General features: G+C 44.6%; 1 protein-coding gene across 3 annotated transcripts in view; it reads right to left on the bottom strand.

The window, feature by feature from the left end:
- Nucleotides 1-11,391: 11,391 nt before the first annotated feature.
- The window catches only part of trim44 (tripartite motif containing 44), a 67,468-nt gene continuing 58,437 nt past the window's right edge, over nucleotides 11,392-20,422 (bottom strand). For all 3 annotated transcript variants that reach the window (XM_014148330.2, XM_014148333.2, XM_014148331.2), the window contains exon 6: nucleotides 11,392-13,760. In XM_014148330.2, coding sequence (XP_014003805.2) covers nucleotides 13,676-13,760 — 85 coding nt within the window. In that variant the 3' untranslated portion in view covers nucleotides 11,392-13,675. The remainder of the gene's footprint in view (nucleotides 13,761-20,422) is intronic.

Below are 20,422 nucleotides of genomic sequence, written 5' to 3'. Positions count from 1 at the left end.
TGCCACGTTGCCCACCACACTCCTGGACAGAGCAATTAGACCTGCTGCCTCACACACCATACTGTCGCCACTGCAATTACCAAGCTCCGGAGGAGCCTGAACAATGACAGAGTGAAAGACTGCACACACAGCGTGAAGGATGAGAGGAAGGTGGAGGAGAGAGGGGAGGGAGGTGAGAGGTAGGGTGAAGGGAGAACGGAGAGAAAACCCATGCAAGAGGATGGACATGCCCGGTTGCCGTGAACAGTGAACAGCCGGTGTAGGCGGGTGGCAGAATCGTCACAACAATCAATGCTGTCCATTTACTGAAGAAAAAAATGCTTCAAATTCTGAGAGTTGGATGCACACCTTCCTCAACACAAACATGATTAAAGTGTTTTTGGGGTGAGTCTTTTCATGCTCCGTTTTGATGATGCAATCCAGGGTTCCATTGTTTTGTTGTTACCTGTACCTGTGGGAGAACAGAGAGTTTGGATTATAAACTCCTGGAAACAGTTTATTTCTCTCACACCCAGAGTCGTGAATATGATTCATCATCTGTGATGAAATTCTGCACCTGGTGGGGATGGAGAGAGAGAGAGAGAGCAAGTGAGAGAGAGAGAGAGATTTGCTACGGCTCCCAGATGGAACACCAAGAGGATGGGTATCTGCCGCAGTCTTACATTTTATTCAAGCACATGTTCAGTATTCACCGACTGAGAAGGAACCAACCATCACTACACACACAGACACACACCCAGAGACAGACAGATTCAATGGGCTAACAGACCTACAGCAGACAGAGAACGCAAACAAGGACCTCCAGACAGTTCCAGACACACAAACTGATCTAGAGCCAGTGAGAACCAGAAAGACCTACAGACAGATTGATGGACAGGAGGTCATGTTGGTAGACCTAGTGACAGAGAAGAGCGATGAAGACTGTCAGTGAGAGATGGATCTCTGGACCCTCTCATTTCCACACAGTCATCGCTCATCAGTGTGTTGCCTGACACCGGTCTTTCCTTGTCACACCTGACAGATGCCTCCTGTCACTCAGTCTGGGACTGGCCAAAGCCTCAGACAACGTTATCTGTCTCACCCACACACACACAGACAAACTTAAAAGATGGAATCCGCATTAGGGGAAACAGTGCCACTGTCCACCACATGGTCATTGCTTCTGTTCTATCGTGCGTGCAGTGAATTCCAAGGGAAAGAAAGACAGTTTTTGTTGTTTGCAGTAACTTCTTTGTTGTTATAATATCGGAAACAGAAGTGACAGTTTAAGTATTTCAGCTTTAAGGACACGGACACACACACAAACACACACTTAGGACAGAGCTTTGGTCACTGCGGTTTCTGATTCAGGTATGAGCCTCCATCTGCAATGGAGAACAGGCAGTTGTGGAAGTTCCACTTTTTATCCCGTCGGCTCCAGAAGACCAGATGATGATGATGATGAGCCAGACCACAGACCAAACAGTCACTCTCTGTTTCAGAGCTCCAGGAATAGGCATTTTAGTCTGCTGTGTTTTCAACTAGCCCAGACAGACACAGAACTAATCAATCTATTGAAGCAGTCCGCTTTCAGGTTAAAACTTCTTAGGGCTAGGCCCCTTTTTCCCAATATCTGCCTGAATGAGGTGCCCAAAGTAAACTGCCTATAGCTCAGGCCAGAATATGCATATAATTGGTATCATTGGAAAGAAAACACTTTGAAGTTTGTAGAAATGTTAAAATATTGTAGAATATAATACAATATTCTGAGAAATCATCCTCTTAAAAACACAATATTTTGAGAGACCATCCTCTTAGACATGCAATAGTAAGGTCATATTGAAAATTAGCTCCCTGGATGCAATTCCTATGGCTTCCACAGGGTGTCAGCAGTCTATGTTCAAGGTTTCAGGCGTGTAACTTCAAAAACGAATAAGAAATATCAGTTTTAGTACAGGGACACAGTCTTGGAAATTCGTGTTTGTGCGCGCCATGAAGACAGGACGCATCTGCTAAAATTGGTTTCCTATTGAACATACTTCTTTTTGTAAGAAATATTATAGCTTGATTACATTTTAGGGTATCTGCGGAGTAAATAGAAATGTTTTTTGACTTGTTGAAACAAAGTTTAGGGGTAGATTTTCAGATTCCTTTCTCTACATGCTGAACGAGTGGATTACTCAAATCGATGGCGCCAATTAAACTGACCTTTTGGGATATAAAGAAAGATTTTATCTAACAAAACGACACTACATGTTATAGCTGAGACCCTTTGGATGACAAATCAGAGGAAGATTTTCAAAAAGTAAGTGAATGTTTAATCGTTATTTGTGAATGTATGAAACCTGTGTTGGTGGAAAAATATTTTGATGTGGGGCGCCATCCTCAAACAATTGCATGGCATGTTTTCACTGTAATAGCTACTGTAAATAGGACAGTGCAGTTAGATTAACAAGAATTAAAGCTTTTAGCCGATATAAGACACTTATATGTACCTAAATGTTTAATATACATAATTTTTATTATTATTTATTTGAATTGCGCACCCTCCAGTTTCACCGGAAGCCTGACCCTAATTAACTTGGAAAACCGCAGCATTAGGGAACATTGCCTTTCCCCTAGAGTCGATGTCTGCCCCCCCGCGAAAATCTAATTTGCATAATAAAATAATCCCCATCAAAATCAGTCTGTTTAAGTGAGAGATATCGTTTTTTTGCATAGGCTGCATCTCAATCCACCGCATCAGCCGTTGTTAGACTTCCGCCTCTGCAGTGGAAAGTGGCAGAGCTACAGCGGTGTTTGTCAGACCAGGAAACATCCCGAAAATCGGTCTTCTCACGAAAACGTCAGAAGCGTCCAAACGGTTTTGCAAACTAATATGACCCCTCTATAGAAAGTTGAGACTCAATGGGACTCGTCTGAAGTCGGTACTGCCGATCTGCCAACTTCTGTCTGTAGTGTCTGAACAGTTTGGGCTACACACGAATATGAGCCCTCTATGGAAAGGTGAGTCTCTCATGTCCGTTTTGCTCTAGGACGCCGCAAGCCTCACAACACTCGTCTGAAGGTAGCCCAGTACCAATTAAAAACATTTTTGAAAGTATACAGTGCCTTCAGAAATTACTCATACTCCTTGACTTTCAGGAAACTAGGCGTATGTCTCACGTCACTGCTTTACAGGAGAGGCATTTAACAAAATGCATTTTTTGGAAGAAATGCCTTCTGGAACATGTGAATTTTAATGTGCCTTAATTCCAAACACAAGTTTTGCTACTTTTCTCAACAACATTGATGCCCTGAATTTAGCAGGCGCTATTGACAGATCAGTTGGAAAAAGTGATGGGCTACTTTCTGCACAAGCCACAGTCAGTGTTAACCAGAGTGACTTGACACAACACCTGCCAAACAAGATGAAGCTACAAACAAAATGGAGTTAAATGGTTCCAGTCTGCCGTGAAGCACTCATCCATGTTTACAAGTAGGAGTCGAGCAAAATGTTCAGATATTATACGTTTTAATTTTCATTGCAAGTTAAAGCGTACTGTTAGCTAGCTAGAAACATTAGCTAAAGTTACGTGTATGATCTGTGTAGTAATATTATTCGAATCAGAAAACCATTTGCATTACTAGTTAATGTTAGCTAGCTATAATTGAACCTAGTTGTTAGCTTTAGCTACCTGCAGATTCATACTACAGCTATGACAATGTTTGTATTGGTAGTAGTATGAGTCGGGATTATGCCCATTCATTGCTTAGCTAGCTAGCTAGTAGCTACATGTTAAGATGGCACCAGAGAAGAAGGTTGATGCTTTACGTGTTCCTATCCAATTGTGTTTTTTTTTTTGTTTCTTTGCGTTGTTTGTAACTTATATTTTTACTTATTTTGTACATAATGTTGCTGCTACCGTCTCTTATGACCGAAAATAACTTCTGGACATCAGAACTGCTATTACTCACCACAAACGGGCAGAATCTTTTTTTCCCCTTTAAAATCGATGACCTACGCGGAAGATTATACTACCAATGGGACATTCAAAACTGTAATATCGTATGCTTCACGAAGTCATGGCAGAACGATGACACTATCAACATCCAGCTGGCTGGTTATACGCTGTATCGGCAGGATAGAACAGCAGCGTGTGGTAAGATGAGGGGCGGCGGACTACGTTTTCTTTTTTTAATAACAGCTGGTGTACGATATCTAAGGAAGTCTCAAGGTTTTGCTCGCCTGAGGTAGAGTATGATAAGCTGTAGACCACACTATCTACCCACCTCTATTGCACTCCACACTGCCCTTTCCGATCTGGACAAAAGGAACACCTATGTGAGAATACTATTCATTGACTACAGCTCAGCGTTCAACACCATAATGCCCTCAAAGCTCATCAATAAGCTAAGGACCCTGGGACTAAACACCTCCTCTGCAACTGGATACTGGACTTCCTGACGGGCCACCCCCCGGTGGTAAGGGTAGGTTACAACACATCGCCACGCTGATCCTCAACACAGGGGCCCCTCAGGGGTGCGTGCTCAGTCCCCTCCTGTACTCCCAGTTCACTCATGACTGTACGGTCAGGCACGACTCCAACAAAATCATTCAGTTTGCAGATGACAACAGTGGTAGGCCTGATCACCGACAACGACGAGACAGCCTATAGGGAGGTCAGAGACCTGGCCGTGTGGTGCAAGGACAACAACCTCTCCCTCAACGTGATCAAGACAAAGGAGATGTTTTTGGACTACAGGTAAAAGAGGACCGAGCATGACCCCATCCTCATCGACGGGACTGTAGTGGAGCAGGTTGAGACCTTCAAGTTCCTTGTTATCCACATCACCAACAAACTAACATGGTCCAAGCACACCAAGACAGTCGTGAAGAGGGCAAGACAAAACCTTTTCCCCCTCAAAAGACTGAATAGATTTGGCATGGGTCCCTCAGATCCTCAAAAGGTTCTATAGCTGCACCATCGAGAGCATCCTGACGGGTTGCATCCTGGCGGGTCCCAGTACATCACAGGGGTAAAGCTTCCAGCCATCCAGGACCTCTATACCAGGCGGTTTCAGGGGAAGGCCCAAAAAATTGTCAAAGACTCCAGGCACCCCAGTCATAGACTGTTCTCTCTGCTACCGCACGGCAAGCGGTACCGGAGCGCCAAGTCTAGGTCCAAGAGGCTTCTAAACAGCTTCTATCCCCAAGCCATAAGACTCCTGAACATCTAATCAAATGGCTACCTAGACTATTTGCATTGTCCCCCTCCTTTTACACCGCTGTTGCTCTCTGTTGTTATCGTCTATGCATAGTCACTTTAATAACTCTACCTACATGTACATATTACCTCAATTACCCCAACTAACCCGTGCCTCCACACATTGACTCTGTACCGGTACCCCCCCTGTATATAGTCTGGCTATTGTTATTTTACTGCTGTTCTTTAATTACTTGTTACTTTTATTTCTTATTCTTATTTGTGTTTTTTATTTTTAAACTGCATTGTTGGTTAGGGGCTCATAAGCATGTCACTAATAACATTTGATTTGATGTCTAAACAAAAGACTCCACTTCGAAGGATGATTGCATGACCCTAGTTAGCCAGGTGTGTCTGGGGTGATGTCTAGACAATAGTGACCCATCCACTTAGCTAAACATGGCTGGGGGGTGGTTATAGAATTTCCTTCACATGCCCATCAAATTAGACAAGTGTGTTTGTTGGGTAAGCATCATCTAATTATAAACTATTTATATCTATACACTTTCTGTTTTTAATATTGCTACTCTGCACGAAAACATTTTAATGTACCGTTTACACCTTCTGAATCATGTGCAGGTGACAAATAAACGTCGATTTTATTTGATAAAGTGTTTACCAGAGATGGTAATGTAAAGAACAACCTGACCTTCACCAAATTCAGATTAAGATACAGGCCAGGACTAGATAAAGTGTATATTTACCTGCAGTTTTTCCTTATTGTAGGTTACTACTTTTAAGACTTTTAGTCTTGAAATCTTTGGTTGTTTAATAAACTACACACTCTGTTTAGCACATGCCCTCACATGTGAATCCTTAAAGAGATGTGTGGGGCCAAGGCTTAAAAGGGTGTGAATGATTCTGAATGGGTGGTGATAAAGAAGAGCTCTCCTGTAGTACATTTTTTATCCTGAAAAACGTGTTTATTGAAGCACCTTAGGCATCGATTAAAGCCTCGATTCTTCTTGGGTATGATGCTACAAGCTTGGCACACCTTTATTTGGGGAGTTTCTCCCATTCTTCTGTGCAGATCCTATCAAGCTCTGTCAGGTTGGATGGGGAGCGTCGCTACCCAGCTATTTTCAGGTCTCTCCAGAGATGTTCAATCGGGTTCAAGTCAGAAACTTATCCCGAAGCCACACCTGCATTGTCTTGGCTGTGTGCTTAGAATCGTTGTCCTGTTGGAAGGTTAACCTTAGCACCAGTCTGAGGTCCTGATCGCTCAGGAGCAGGTTTTAATCTGTACTTTGCTCGGTTAATCTTTCCCTCGATCCTGACAAGTCTCTCTGTCCCTGCGGCTGAAAAACATCCCTACAGCATGATGCTGCCATCACCATGCTTCCCCGTAGGGATTTTTATAATACATTATTTTGTCGCCCTATGGGACTTCAATCACAGCCGGTTGTGATCCAGCCTGGATTTGAACCAGGGTGTCTGTAGTGACGCCTCTTGCACTAAGACGCAGTGCCTTAGGCCGCTGCGCCATTCGGGAGCCCCAACCCCAGGTTTCCTCCAGACTCTTGTTACTCTAGGCATTTGTTTTTTGTTGTTGTAAATGCAGCCTTTATTTATTTAGCTATTTAAAGACTTCAATCTTGGTTTCATCAGATCAGAGAATCTTGTTTTCATGGTCTGAGAGTCCTGAGAGCCTTTTGGCAAACTCCAAGCGGGCTGTCACGTGCCTTTTACTGAGGAGTGGCTGCCGTCTGGCCACTCTACCGTAAAGGCCTGATTGGTGGAGTGTTGCAGAGATGGTTGTCCTTCTGGAAGGTTTTCCCATCTCCACAGAGGAACTCTAGAGCTCTGTCAGAGGGACCATCGGGTTCTTGGTCACCTCCCTGACCAAAGCCCTTCACCCCCAATTGCTCAGTTTGGAGGGTCAGTCAGCTCTAGGAAGAGTCTTGTTGGTTCCAAACGTCTTCCATTTAAGAATGATGGAGGCCACTGTGTTCTTGGGGACCTTAAACGCTGCAGAAATTGTTTGGTAAACTTCCCTAGATATGTGCCTCGACACAATCCTGTCTTGGAGCTCTACGGACAATTTCTTCGACCTCATGGCTTGGTTTTTGTTCTGACATGCACTGTCAACTGTGGGACCTTATATAGACAGGTGTGTGACCTTCCCAATCATGTCCAATCAATTGAATTTACCACAGATGGACTCCAATGAAGTTTTAGAAACATCTCAAGGATGATCAATGGAAAGAGGATGTACCTGAGCTCAATTTCGAGAGTCATAGCAAAGGGTTTGAATACTTACGTAATTAAGGTATCTGTAGTTTTTTTTTATACATTTGCAAAAATGTATAAAAACCTGTTTTCACTTTGTCATTATGAGGTATTCTGTTAAGATTGATGAGGAAAATGTTTCATTTAATCCATTTTAGAATAAGGCTGTAACGTAACAAAATGTGGAAAAAGGGAAGGTGTTTGAATACTTTCCAAAAGCACTGTATGTGTGAAATTTGTTTTGATTTAGAATGGACAAGTATAATGCACCTGTCTCGAAACAGGGGCAGGGAAACAAAATAAACTCAGCAAAAAAATAAACATCCTCTCACTGTTAACTGCGTTAATTTTCAGCAAACTTATTAATATGTATAAATATTTGTATGAACATAACAAGATTCAACAACTGAGACAAACTGAACAAGTTTCATTGACATGTGACTAACAGAAATAGAATAATGTGTCCCTTAACAAGGGGGGGGGGCAAAAGTAAGTCAATATCTGGTGTGGCCACGAGCTGAATTAAGTACTGCAGCGCATCTCCTCCTCGTGGACTGCACCAGATTTGCCAGATATTGCTGTGAGATGTTACCCCCCTCTTCCACCAAGGCACCTGCAAGTTTCCGGACATTTCTGGGGGGAATGGCCCTAGCCCTCACCCTCCGATCCAACAGTTCCCAGACGTGCTCAATGGGATTGCGATCTGGGCTCTTCGCTGGCCATGGCAGAACACGTACATTCCTGTCTTGCAAGAAATCACACACAGAAAGAGCAGTATGGCTGGTGGCATTGTCATGCTGGAGGGCCATGTCAGGAAGAGCCTGCAGGAAGGGTACCACATGAGGGAGGAGGATGTCTTCCCTGACATCCTGTAACGCACAGCGTTGAGATTGCCTGCAATGACGGGCACAAACCCAAACGCGAATCCAACCATCACCCCTGGTGAGACAAAACCGCGACTCATCAGTGAAGAGCACTTTTTGCCAGCCCTGTCTGGTCCAGCGACGGTGGGTTTGTGCCCGTAGGCGACGTTGTTGCCGGTGATGTCTGGTGAGGACCTGCCTTAAAACAGGCATACAAGCCCTCAGTCCAGCCTCTCTCAGCCTATTGCGGATAGTCTCAGCACTGATGGAGGGATTATGCGTTCCTGGTGTAACTTGGGCAGTTGTTATTGCCATCCTGTACCTGTCCCGCAGGTTTGATGTTCGGATGTACCGATCCTGTGCAGGTGTTGTTACACGTGGTCTGCCACTGCGAGGATGATCAGCTGTCTGTCCTGTCTCCCTGTAGCGCTGTCTTAGGTGTGTCACAGTACGGACATTGCAATTTATTGTCCTGGCCACATCTGCAGTCCTCATGCCTCCTTGCAGCATGGCTAAGGCACGTTCACGCAGATGAGCAGGCACCCTGGGCATCTTTCTTTTGGTGTTTTTCAGAGTCAGTAGAAAGGCCTCTTCAGTGTCCTACGTTTTCAGAACTGTGACCTTAATTGCCTAACATCTGTAAGCTGTTAGTGTCTTAACGGCCGTTCCACAGGTGCATGTTCATAAATTGTTTATGGTTCATTGAACAAGCATGGGAAACAGTGTTTAAACCCTTTACAATGAAGATCTGTGAAGTTATTTGGATTTTTACAAATTATTTTTGGAAGACTCCTAAAAAAGGGACGTTTCTTTTTTTGCTGAGTTTACATGTTATCTATGCACTTAAATAGCGAATGGAGGGTGCTTTTCAAGTGGCAAATTTTCATGCCAGCCATGTATGCTATACTTCTGTTGTAAAGAGAAGCAATGTGCTTAAAATTAGGAAATAAATAAAGCTGATTGGATCCACCTCTTTCTAATAGAGGCCATCCCTCTGTTTTCTCATGCAATTGCATAGCCTATAGAAATGTTGCGCAACATGAGCTCATGGGCTCTCATGAAGTGTTTGACTAGGTTTTTGATTACATTTGCATTGATGTCAGAATTATTAGAGGGACAATAGAGTGCTGAGTACCAGGCAGTTAGCAAGTTTGGCAGGCTACTAATGACCATCAGCGGCATTAGAGCTTTGAGCAGCCTAATTACCATGACTAAACGGTCACGTGGAATTTGATTGCCGTCATGACTCGTAACAGCCAGTGTGGCATTAATACGGTCACCATAACAGCCCGAGGCAGGGGTGGGTCTCTTCAAATAAATGGATGCCATCTTTGACAGGCTATCACGCACGCACACACACACGCAAACACACCCACAGGTTGTAAAGCTAACCTTGTTGGGACACACAATTCAGTCCCATTCAAAATCCTATTTTCCCTAAGCCCTAACCCGTACTCTTACTCTAATATTAAGCCAAAAACCTAACCTTAACCCTAACCAAATGTCCCCAGTTAGTCAAATTTTAGTTTGTTTACTATTCTTGTGGGGACTTCACAAGAATAGTTAAACACATCCACACACACACACGAAAGTACAGCCACATATTGAAAAGGGCAACCGTACAACCAGGTTTGAGCCTCTTGCTGTGTGTGGTACAATTTCTCACTGCTACTCCAGGCTTGCATGCCAATAAGCAGAATCATTAAAGCATGTCATAGTGGGAAGGTGGGCGTCTGAGCTGCTCTGCTACTCTGAAACCACAGCCTACAGACGTGTTTTAAAATTATTAAACACACTAATTAAAGCCACCCGCCACTAGCATTCCTATCACGTAACTCATTTCATCTCACAACCCACAAAGCAATTAATTCCTGTCAATACAAACAAACATATTGTCTCTTTTGCCCATCGGGAAAATGGAGGTCTAACAGATGTGTGTGTGTGTGTGTGTGTGTGTGTGTGTGTGTGTGTGTGTGTGTGCGCGCGTGCATGCTCAGCGAGGTGAGCCCAGCCTGAGAGAACAGGTGTAATTGGATGTGGGAAAAAAGGAACCTTGTGGTCTCTCTCGCTCAATTAGATCAAACAATCTTCTCCTCTCCATTTCCTCCTCAGACAACAGTGTGCAAAGTTCCCCCGCAGGTCTGTTATTATTGCTTTGATCACGTTGGAATCAACGATCGAGGCGACGTAGATGACAGGCTAATGATAACGCGTTGAAACCAGCCCTCCTTTGATAGCATAAAAGCCCCTCTCCCTCTACACGTCTTGTCTGGACAAAATCAATTTAGCCGCACAAAGAGGAAAAATATGCCCCACTAATAGGGTTTTAGTGCTTTGGTCCGCTGACACTCAGTAGTGGCTTAGCCATGCCTGCATGGGGATCAATGACTCCTACAGTAAGTCATTAAGGCCCTTGTCTATAAAGGGAAACAGGTGAGGGGAGAAAATGTAGAACCGCATACTAAGCTCCAGCTGACCATGGCCAGTCGTTTATAGCCGTTGAGTTCTCAATGCAAAGACATTGGCAAGTCTGCTGAAATTGTAGCTCCACACTTGATGGAGCGTTCCATATACATTTGAAAGCAGGTGTGTAGCCGCAGTGTGCGCTGCGCCAGGATTCTGTTAAATGCGTAAAAAGGGAAGTGGGGGGGAGCGGAAGATGAGACAAAGAGTTTTCGACTGCGGCTGTGAGAGAGAGAGTGGTTCTAGCTTGGTGGGGTCTACGGTGAATCTCTTGATGGCTGTTGACTGCAATTAAATGGTGCTGGCTGTTAGAAGACATCATTTAAGAGCAGCTATCCTTCTCCCCTTTCCCTCCATTCCTCTACTTCCCCAACCCCCAGTCCTGTCTGAATGAAAGGGTGCCATGAATCTTGATTAAGGAAAGAGAGAAAATGACTCCCTTCCTTACCCAGCTCATCTACCCCTCCCTCCCTCCCCTACAAAGAAGTGCTGTTGAGGTGCCGAGAAGGACGGGTGATGGCAGATGGTTTGAGAAATGGCCCTCACAGATGGAGGTGGAAAACACCACAGAACTTAGCTTGTCTAATAAATTATTACTAAGGGAGAAAATATGCTTGTAAAACCATTATCTGTCATTTCATTTATTAATTCATTTAAGGCAACAGCAAAAATAAACAATTTCATATCCTGACTATTTACCTTTTACCCTTACAATGATTACTGAATCAAAACGAATCTATATCTATATCTATCTCTCTCTATATATATATACACAAAAGTATGTGGACAGCCCTTCAAATTAGTGGATTTGGCTATTTTAGCCACACCCGTTGCCTATACTGAAGAGCTCAGTGATTGTTAACGTGGCACTGTCATGGGATGCCACCTTTCCAACAAGTCAGTTCGTCAAATTTCTGCCCTCCTAGAGCTGCCCCGGTCAAGTGTAAGTGCTGTTGCTGTGAAGTGGAAACATCTAGGAGCAACCACGGCTCAACCGCGAAGTGGTAGGCCACACAAGCTCACAGAACGGGACTGCCAAGTGCTGCCTCTGTAAGCAATGTCAGCCCAAGAACTGGTTATAGGTAGGTTCATGAACTGGTTTTCCATGGCCAAGCAGCCGCACACAAGCTTAAGATCACCATGCGCAATGTCAAGCATTGGCTAGAGTGGTGTAAAGCCTGCCGCCATTGGACTCTGGAGCAGTGGAAATGCGTTCTCTGGAGTGATGAATCACTCTTCACCATCTGGCGGTCCGACGGACTAATCTGGGTTTGGAGGATGCCAGGACAACGCTACCTGCCCCAATGCATCGTGCTAACTGTAAAGTTTGGTAGAGGAGGAATAATGGTCTGGGGCTGTTTTTCATGGTTTGGGATAGGCCCCTTAGTTCCAGTGAAGGGAAATCTTAACGCTACAGCATACAATGACATTCTAGACGATTCTGTGCTTCCAATTTTGTGGCAACAGTTTGGGGAAGGCCCTTTCCTGTTTCAGCATGACAATTCCCCTGTGTACAAAGCGAGGTCCATACAGAAATGGTTTGACGAGATTGGTGTGGAAGAACTTGACTGGCCTGCACAGAGTCCTGATCTCAATCGCTTCGAACACCTTTGGGATGAATTGGAACGCCAACTGCGAGCCAGGCCTTATCGCCCAACATCAGTGCCCGACCTCACTAATTCTATTGTGGCTGAATGGAAGTAAATCCCCGCAGCAATGTTCCAACACCAGAAGAGTAGAGGGTGTTATATCAGCAAAAGGGGGGACCAACTTCATATTAAAGCACATGATTTTGGAATGAGATGTTCGACGAGCAGGTGTCCACATACTTTTGGTCATGTAGTATATATATATATATACATACATCTTTCTATTAATCCTTTCATGACTGCTACAGAATAACATGATCCATTGGGTAGGGCTTGGTCCTGGTCACAACCCAAATCATATTGATTAGGTTAAAGGTTACTTTCTCCTTTAAGACAAAATAGACCGCATCAAAAGCAAAAATATACCTTCTGTATGTGATTATTGAATGACATGATGGAGTAAGACAAAGTACTGTGTGCAGTTAGTCGTCAGGAGTCAGGACTGCACTGTCTGTTGTACACTGCAGATTGTCTCGGGTAATGAGGCATAGTATTACAGAGAACGCTGACACTGCACAGAGAGCTATTACATACAGGCAAAATACACTTCGATTTCCCGTAACATGTACGCAGCAGCTCACACAAATCAATATGTGTCAACGCATCATCTGATGATGGATCTGACAAACACACACACAAGAGGAAGGAGGGGAGAGAATTTGAAGGTGAGGACAAACAAGAAGAGAAGAGGGGAGGAGAGCAGTTGTAAGTACTAGGTTGTGTTTATACGTCAAGGCAGATTTAAGACACGTGTGATATATTTCCCTTTAGAGTATAAAACAGGAACACCCACCTTGTCTAAGGTGTTCTGTCAACTTATTTTGCTTTGCTTTTTTTTGGTCAACGCTGCTTGTCATTACTAAATATATAGAAGAAATGAATATAAAGCACAGAATTTCATGTTCCACTCCTGACATTAGCTGGGTTTTAGCAGGTCCTCAGCTTTTCTACCTACACTCCTCGCTGAGCACAGCTCACCAGACAAGGATCTGATTGAGTGTGAAAATGTTGCCTGACGGTAATAGATTGCAATCGACTCATGAACCTCAATTAAAAAAGACTTAGTAGAGTTATAAAAGTTCTGAAAGTAGAAAGAAAGAGCCATCCATTTTGTTACAGCCTTCTTCATTCTCACTCCATTGTCGTCAGACATGGAGAGGAGAATCTCTCTGATTTTGTTGGTCTCCTGGACAGAAGTAGGAGGAGAGAGAGGAGAGGGAAGTGATCTGTGATTGGGCAGCTGGTGTCAGGGGGCGTGTCCCATTGAGGATCTGGACCCACCCTCTCCATAGTCCATGGGGTCCTGAGGGTCTCGTCTCGGCTCTGGGAGTCTGAAGGAACGAGACACACAAGAAGATCTGGTGAGAGGAACATCTTTCTTTCTGTCACCCTTTCGCACTCTCTCTGCCACACACACACACACACACACACACACACACACACACACACACACACACACACACACACACACACACACACACACACACACACACACACACACACACAGTGGGGGACCAGTGAAATGTCCCCACTTGTCCAAATTTTTCTTGTTTTACTATCCTTGTGAGGACCCAAAAAACACACACATTTGCGGGTGCATGCACAAACACTACAGTACATGTCACCAATCAAAAGTCTTAGCTTGTATTATTTTGAGATTTTAAGTAGAAATGCTTTATTCTACTTAGTGGCTGTCGAGTGACGCAGGTAAAGTGATTGCCAAATTGGTGGAGCCTATAGCAATCAGAGACAGTGTGATAGATTCCATTCCACCGGGGACAGGCTGCACTAATCATATCCCCTAATTGGACAACCTTCTGAGGGTGACAGAACGACAGAACAGCCCTCCTCCCAGAGAGAGAAGTGACAGGAAAAAAATACTTCTCTCTCTCCTCCTCTCATCCCTCCTAGAGTATGAGAGAGAAGCCAAGAAACAGACCAACTCCTCCTCATTTCTTCCTCATGTCTGCATACTCATTCTCCTCTCGTTCCCTCTATATCCTTCACTCTCTTCCTTCTGCCCACTTCCTACTCTTTCTCCTCCAACTCCCCACTCTGCTAACTGAACTTTCTCTGTACTTCTAACCATTCTCCCCTCGCACTCTACTCACCCCCTGATCTCCTCCCAAAGACCACATCTCTGCTGGATCTCACTTTGTCTGAATTCCAACATCCCTCTCCTGCCTCTAGGACCTCCTCAGAGGCTACTACTCTGTTCTCTCCTTCTATAACAACCCAACATCCCTCTCCTGCCTCTAGGACCTCCTCAGAGGCTACTACTCTGTTCTCTCCTTCTATAACAACCCAACATCCCTCTCCTGCCTCTAGGACCTCCTCAGAGGCTACTACTATGTTCTCTCCTTCTATAACAACCCAACATCCCTCTCCTGCCTCTAGGACCTCCTCAGAGGCTACTACTATGTTCTCTCCTTCTTTAACAACCCAACATCCCTCTCCTGCCTCTAGGACCTCCTCAGACACTACTACTCTGTTCTCTCCTCCTTTAACAACCCAGATATTTGGCCTTTCTCCCTCTCCTCCTCCCTCTCTTGCTCCCCTCAGACTGTGGTGTGACCTGAGGCAGCAGAGCAGCATATCCATGAATCGGAAGCAGGCAGGCAGCTATCAGGGCACCTCAAAGAGCAGAACACACACACACCTGCAAGTACACAATCTCACCAACCACTTCTCTTCCTAATTTGTGGATGTTCATCACTCATTTCATACTACATCTTACGAATTTCAATTCATACAATATGTTATACATTTGCAATTTGTTGTGGCTAACGTTAGCTAGATGGCTAACATTAGCTAGGCTAGGGGTTAAGATTAGGGTTAAGTTAAAAGTTAGGAATAAGTGTTAGGGGTTAAGGTTGAGGTTAGTGGAAGGGTTAGCTAACATGCTAAGTAGGTGCTAAGTAGCCAATTAGCCAAAATGCTAAAGTTGTCCATAATGTCATTCAACCTTTGGGTTGCTAGATCTTCACGTTATACGCCCACACATCCTCCCCAACCAGCCTCCTTCCTTTCGTTTTTTGAAGTAACCTTCTGTCTTATGTAACCGTTTACTATGGTATGTCTTTTAGGCCAAGCTGTTGTCTTTATATTTTTCTTCAACAAAGTCAGTGTGAAAGTATACACCTTCGCACCTCTGATGGCTCTTATACCCTAAACACCTTTTCTCAGAGAGAGAGCAAGACAGAGAGAGAAGAGAGGTTTGCGAACACACACACTGACACTGTTCCCCCATGCCTGACATGAGGGGGAGAAGCCGTGTTTTGGGAGTAACTCAGAAAGTCTTATTTGTGTAAGGCAATTTCATCTTTCATCTCCAGTCAACCAAAAAGTCTCCCTGCTGTTTGATATGAAAATGTAATTATACATATATTCACATGGCTCCCCTACGGTGGGAAATTAACTATTTCTATTGCAATAGTCCTGGCTCAGCCCTTGGACGTAATAACTTATTTATTTCACCCGCAGGAGACAAGCCAGTACGTCTAGAGAGAGAACAGGGAGAGCGTTAATAAGGAACAAAATGTCAGGATGAGGGGAGAAATATTCCCTACAAGGTTAGATTCCCGCTCTCTGCTTTTACCTCTCTCTCTTTCTGTAAACGTGCACAAGCTTGTACACACCTCTCCTCCAACACCTCTTTTAATCTCCCTCTTTCTCCTTTTCCCTTCACCACCTCCCTCTCCCTCCGTTCTGCCCTGGTTAGATCAGTGGGGTTGTGGAGAAGTACCGTCTTACTGAGGACTAATGCAGTCTATGCATTATTGATTAGCACCAATACGTTTTTCGTCCCTTTGCCTGTGATCGTGGCCCGCGGATAGGGGGCACGTTGAGCTGAAAAGCGCAATGCGGGGCTCACTGTCTGGGGTCGGGAGAGTTCTGAGACCCCTGGGTGATGGATGGATAGATGGGGTCTCAATGGATGGGATCAGATGTGTATGTGTGCGAGAGAAAAATGTGTGTGTGAGAAAAAGAGCGTGCTCTGGGGGAAAAGGTTTTCAAAAAGTCTCAGAATCTTACTAACATCCACTGACTGTGTAAATTGGAAATGTCTCACCTTCCCTCTTAAAATGAACCTATCGCTCATTTTGGAAAACGTTGTTCTCCCCGCGAGGAACAGGGGGTAGGATCAAGCACGGTGTTGCTGACTTTGTTCTTTCTTTTTTGGGGGAGGCCGGGTTGCTGAGGCCTATAGAGACAGACAGAGAGGGAAGGAGAGAGGGAAGGAGGGGAGCTGTGGCCTGATTGAGTTTGATTCCCTGCTCTTGGCAGAGAAATTGCAGGGCTTCTAAGTCATCATCCGGAAATGCGCCCATCACGCTCCAGCCTCGCCGCGTCAATCTAGCATTATTGCTCAGTGCATAATCAGACTGCGGTACTCTGGATAGGCTCAATGTGGGGGGGGGGGGGGCAGGGGTGGTAGTGGTAGGGGAGGTGGGGGGCGAGGTCCCTACTGATTTAGCAGTACTTTAGTGCTTGAAGGAAACTGGGGGAAAGCGGAAGTAGTGGAGAGATGAAGAGGAGAGGCTGATGAGGAGGGGACTGGGAAGTAACTTAAGTCTTTCCTGGCTAAGCATAGAGGTTGTCAGAAGGAGCACTTCACCAAGGCACCAGAGTAGAGACACTCATGCCAGTCATCCAAGTGGTAAATAAATATCCCTCATTTGCATTTCCAAACAGCGGTGATGCCGCCTGGACCTACTACTCAATCACATTAGCTAGGGAAAGAGAGGCCCATTTCTCAGGACTCCTGGGGGCCTGTGAGGGAAGGGGGCTGTAATGAGAGAGGATCCTTAATGGTTATCGATAGGGCCTCCAGGACAGTCTCTTACCCTGGCTCTCCAGTAAGCACTGCACTACTTAATGAAGTAAAACTTGAATCTTCTCCGGGATGATTTAACATCGCACACAGCTCTGAGACATGAACCAATCGAGAAGTAGATGGGGGAGTGATATAGGAAAGGAGGGAGAAAGGGATGAAGAGAGGGAGTATAAGTGATGAAGATTGAGTTGAGGGTTATTAGCAAAAGAATGAGAGAAGAAAGAGAGAGAGAAAGAGAATGAGCGAGAGAACAAAAGCGAGAGAGAAAGTCCATTTGGCAGTCCGTTGTGGAAAACGGAACCAGGGGTATGATGGGTAATTTGACATAGCAGAGTGAACACTCCACTGGGCCTAATTGGCCATTGTCCTGCGAGGCACTGCATCCCTTTCCTCCTCTCTCTCTCTCTCATTCTCTTTATTTAGCGCTCTTCCTCTTTCCCTCTCTCCATCCCACTCTCTCCGTCTCATGGTTAATGTCAGTAGATCTGTCCTCTTCCTTTCTATCTGACATCTGCTCTGTGTGAAATGTATAATTTAGAAATGGCCCCTGCTCATCCACCTGTCCCTGGGAGACCCTGTGCCATCCCCCAGCACTTTGTACTGCAGTTATCCTGCCACAGAGAATCTGAGCTGGGGATGGAGTGTGATGAGGGGAAATGCAGAGTGGAAGGAGGTATTGGAGGGAGGGTAGAGAATAAGGGAAAGAGAGAGATGGAAGGGAGGAAGAGAAAGATATAGTGTATCAGTGCTTCACATGAAGCTCGAGGAGGAAATGGATTCTCTGTCAAGAGTGATTCAGAGGAAGCAGGAGGAACTGCTATTATGCAAATTGGAGATTGTGTGTTTGTGTCAGCGCATAGCGTTTCATAGGTTGAAAGGAAAGAGAGGATTTTGTAAATGTATGCTTTCACCACAGGGCCTCTAGATAAGAGCTGTCAATAGCTATTCAGTACGCTGGATGAGAGTAGATATTCTTTCTATAAAAAGCTGTTATTGATATTGGAGTGTCTATTATAAACTGGAGCGGCTTGGTGATGCAACCTACCCCGACCTGAGAGGGAGTGAACGCCTTCACGCCCATCCACCCACACATCATCTCACTCCTCTTCACTTCACACCAGCCCACACACAAGCGTGCACACTAAAATAGAGACAAAGAGTGAACAGCCGGGCTAATAAAGCTGTGAAACAAAGCCGCAGAGGGAAAAATAACAAGAGTATTGGGAATATTTTTCCATGAGAAAAGAGATATCATCGCAAACCATTCAGTGATGCCTGACATAATTCCCAGAACATTCTTGAAAATAATTCCTTTGATAGAGCTACCTCAAGCCTAAGTTGCAGTAGAGAGAAAGTGAAAACGCAAAAGCTATCTAGCCATCAATCATGTCCTGAGTCTACGGAGAAGCCTGTCATGTGACACACACACATACCATTCTATGTACTAACCCCTCTGTAATCTCAGCCCACAGCCAGATAGATACTGCATTCCCTCTCATCCGTATCCATACATATATTTATACAGTACTGTACTGTCAAGGGTACAGCAATAGTGTACACCAATGGGAGAAGTGTGATGCTACAGGCAGAGGAGCATAGGATATGACCTTTAGTTTACATTGCATGTGATTGATGTGAGCAAAATGCTGCTCAGTACAGTTGGAGATGAATCCATCTCATTAGCTTACTGATCCACAGCCTCCAGCCGCCCTGATTCCAGCTCATCTTCATACATGCCATTATATAAAAATGTACATTATGAAATTCACTGGATACTACCACCCACTCGCCAGAAGAAATCCATGCAATCCCCCCACCATGTGAAGTGTAGCATACATCAGCCTGAAAATGCCTCTGTGTGCTACCGGCTGTGAACCACAACTCTGGAACACACAAGGTCAGTGATGTGGAATTAAAACAAGTGTTGGTGATGTTTATCCAATTGAATAATCATTGAGGAGATGTGAGTTAGTAGCAGTTTTGTAGCCGGTATGAACACTTATCCAACCAGAGCCAATTTCCTGTGCGTGTCCGACAACGTACGCACCTGCCTTAATCGTTTACAGGAATTAACAAAGAGCCATTCTGATAAGAGCATTAACTATTGTAAAGAGTCAATCTGACACAGGCTCATTTAGTGCTTTTACAATCACTGTTGCCACAGGGAAAATTGAGGAATTAGCCTAATTGAGGGGAGTTGCATTGAGCAACGCTGTCTCTGCCGCCTGCGTAGGCCGCAGAAATAAAATCTCTCATTAATTAGTAGTGTGAAATTTAATTTGGCGGCTCTGTGCTCCGGGGAGGGCTGTTAGTGTAGCGCGGCGTCACGTGCCTGATAATTCCCCCATAAAGCCAATTTTCACAGAGATGTAAATAGATTGATAAACAATTAGAGTGCATTCAGCACATCCTGGATCAGCCGGCGCCTGCCTCCTATATCTCCTTCAGAGTCGTTAAAGTCCTATTAGTCTGCCTTAATTCATTTCTTAAAAAGCATCCTATAGAAGAGAGGGGGAGAGAGAAGAAAAAAAAAAAAGGTGGAGGGCCAGGTATAGAAAGAGGAGTCGGAGGGAGAGAGAGTTTTAGTTTAGTTTATTAATTCGACCATTTTAAAAAACAATCACACCTGAAACTTGAAAAGCCATACATGCACATGAGTGAAATCACGGAGGATAATACACAAAGTCTGGGACTTATTTCCATTGTGGTCCTCTTGAGACAAGATGACTAGGCAAGATCCAACACGGCTGCGTACAGTTTGACAGCGAGATAATAAAACATAAAAACAAAGAAGAACATCTCATCATTGCAATTGCATCATAAGGTACATTCAAACAGAGCACATCAAACTGTTAACTGTATTTTTAAAGCTGCCCAGAGAGGACGTCGTTTTTATGGGCAGAGGCAACACATTCCACTCTGAGGCTCCAGTATACAAGAAAGTACCTTTCCCAGCATTACTCCTGAACCTGTATAAGCACACATCAGCAACACCTGATCTGGTGCTGTGATTGTGTGCATCCCTAACACAAGGAAAGTAATCAGTTAGATATCTGGGCACAGAACCATAAATTCTCCTGTAAACCAAACCCAGTCTAATCTGGGACACCCTAGCCTCAACAGCCAGCCAGTTGAGTTCCTGAAAGCAGCTCCTGC

Source organism: Salmo salar, chromosome ssa16, assembly GCF_905237065.1.
Source record: "Salmo salar chromosome ssa16, Ssal_v3.1, whole genome shotgun sequence".
NCBI lineage: Eukaryota > Metazoa > Chordata > Actinopteri > Salmoniformes > Salmonidae > Salmo > Salmo salar.
The sequence above is the reverse complement of the archived record's forward strand: the minus strand, read 5'-3'. Positions and strand labels throughout refer to the sequence as shown.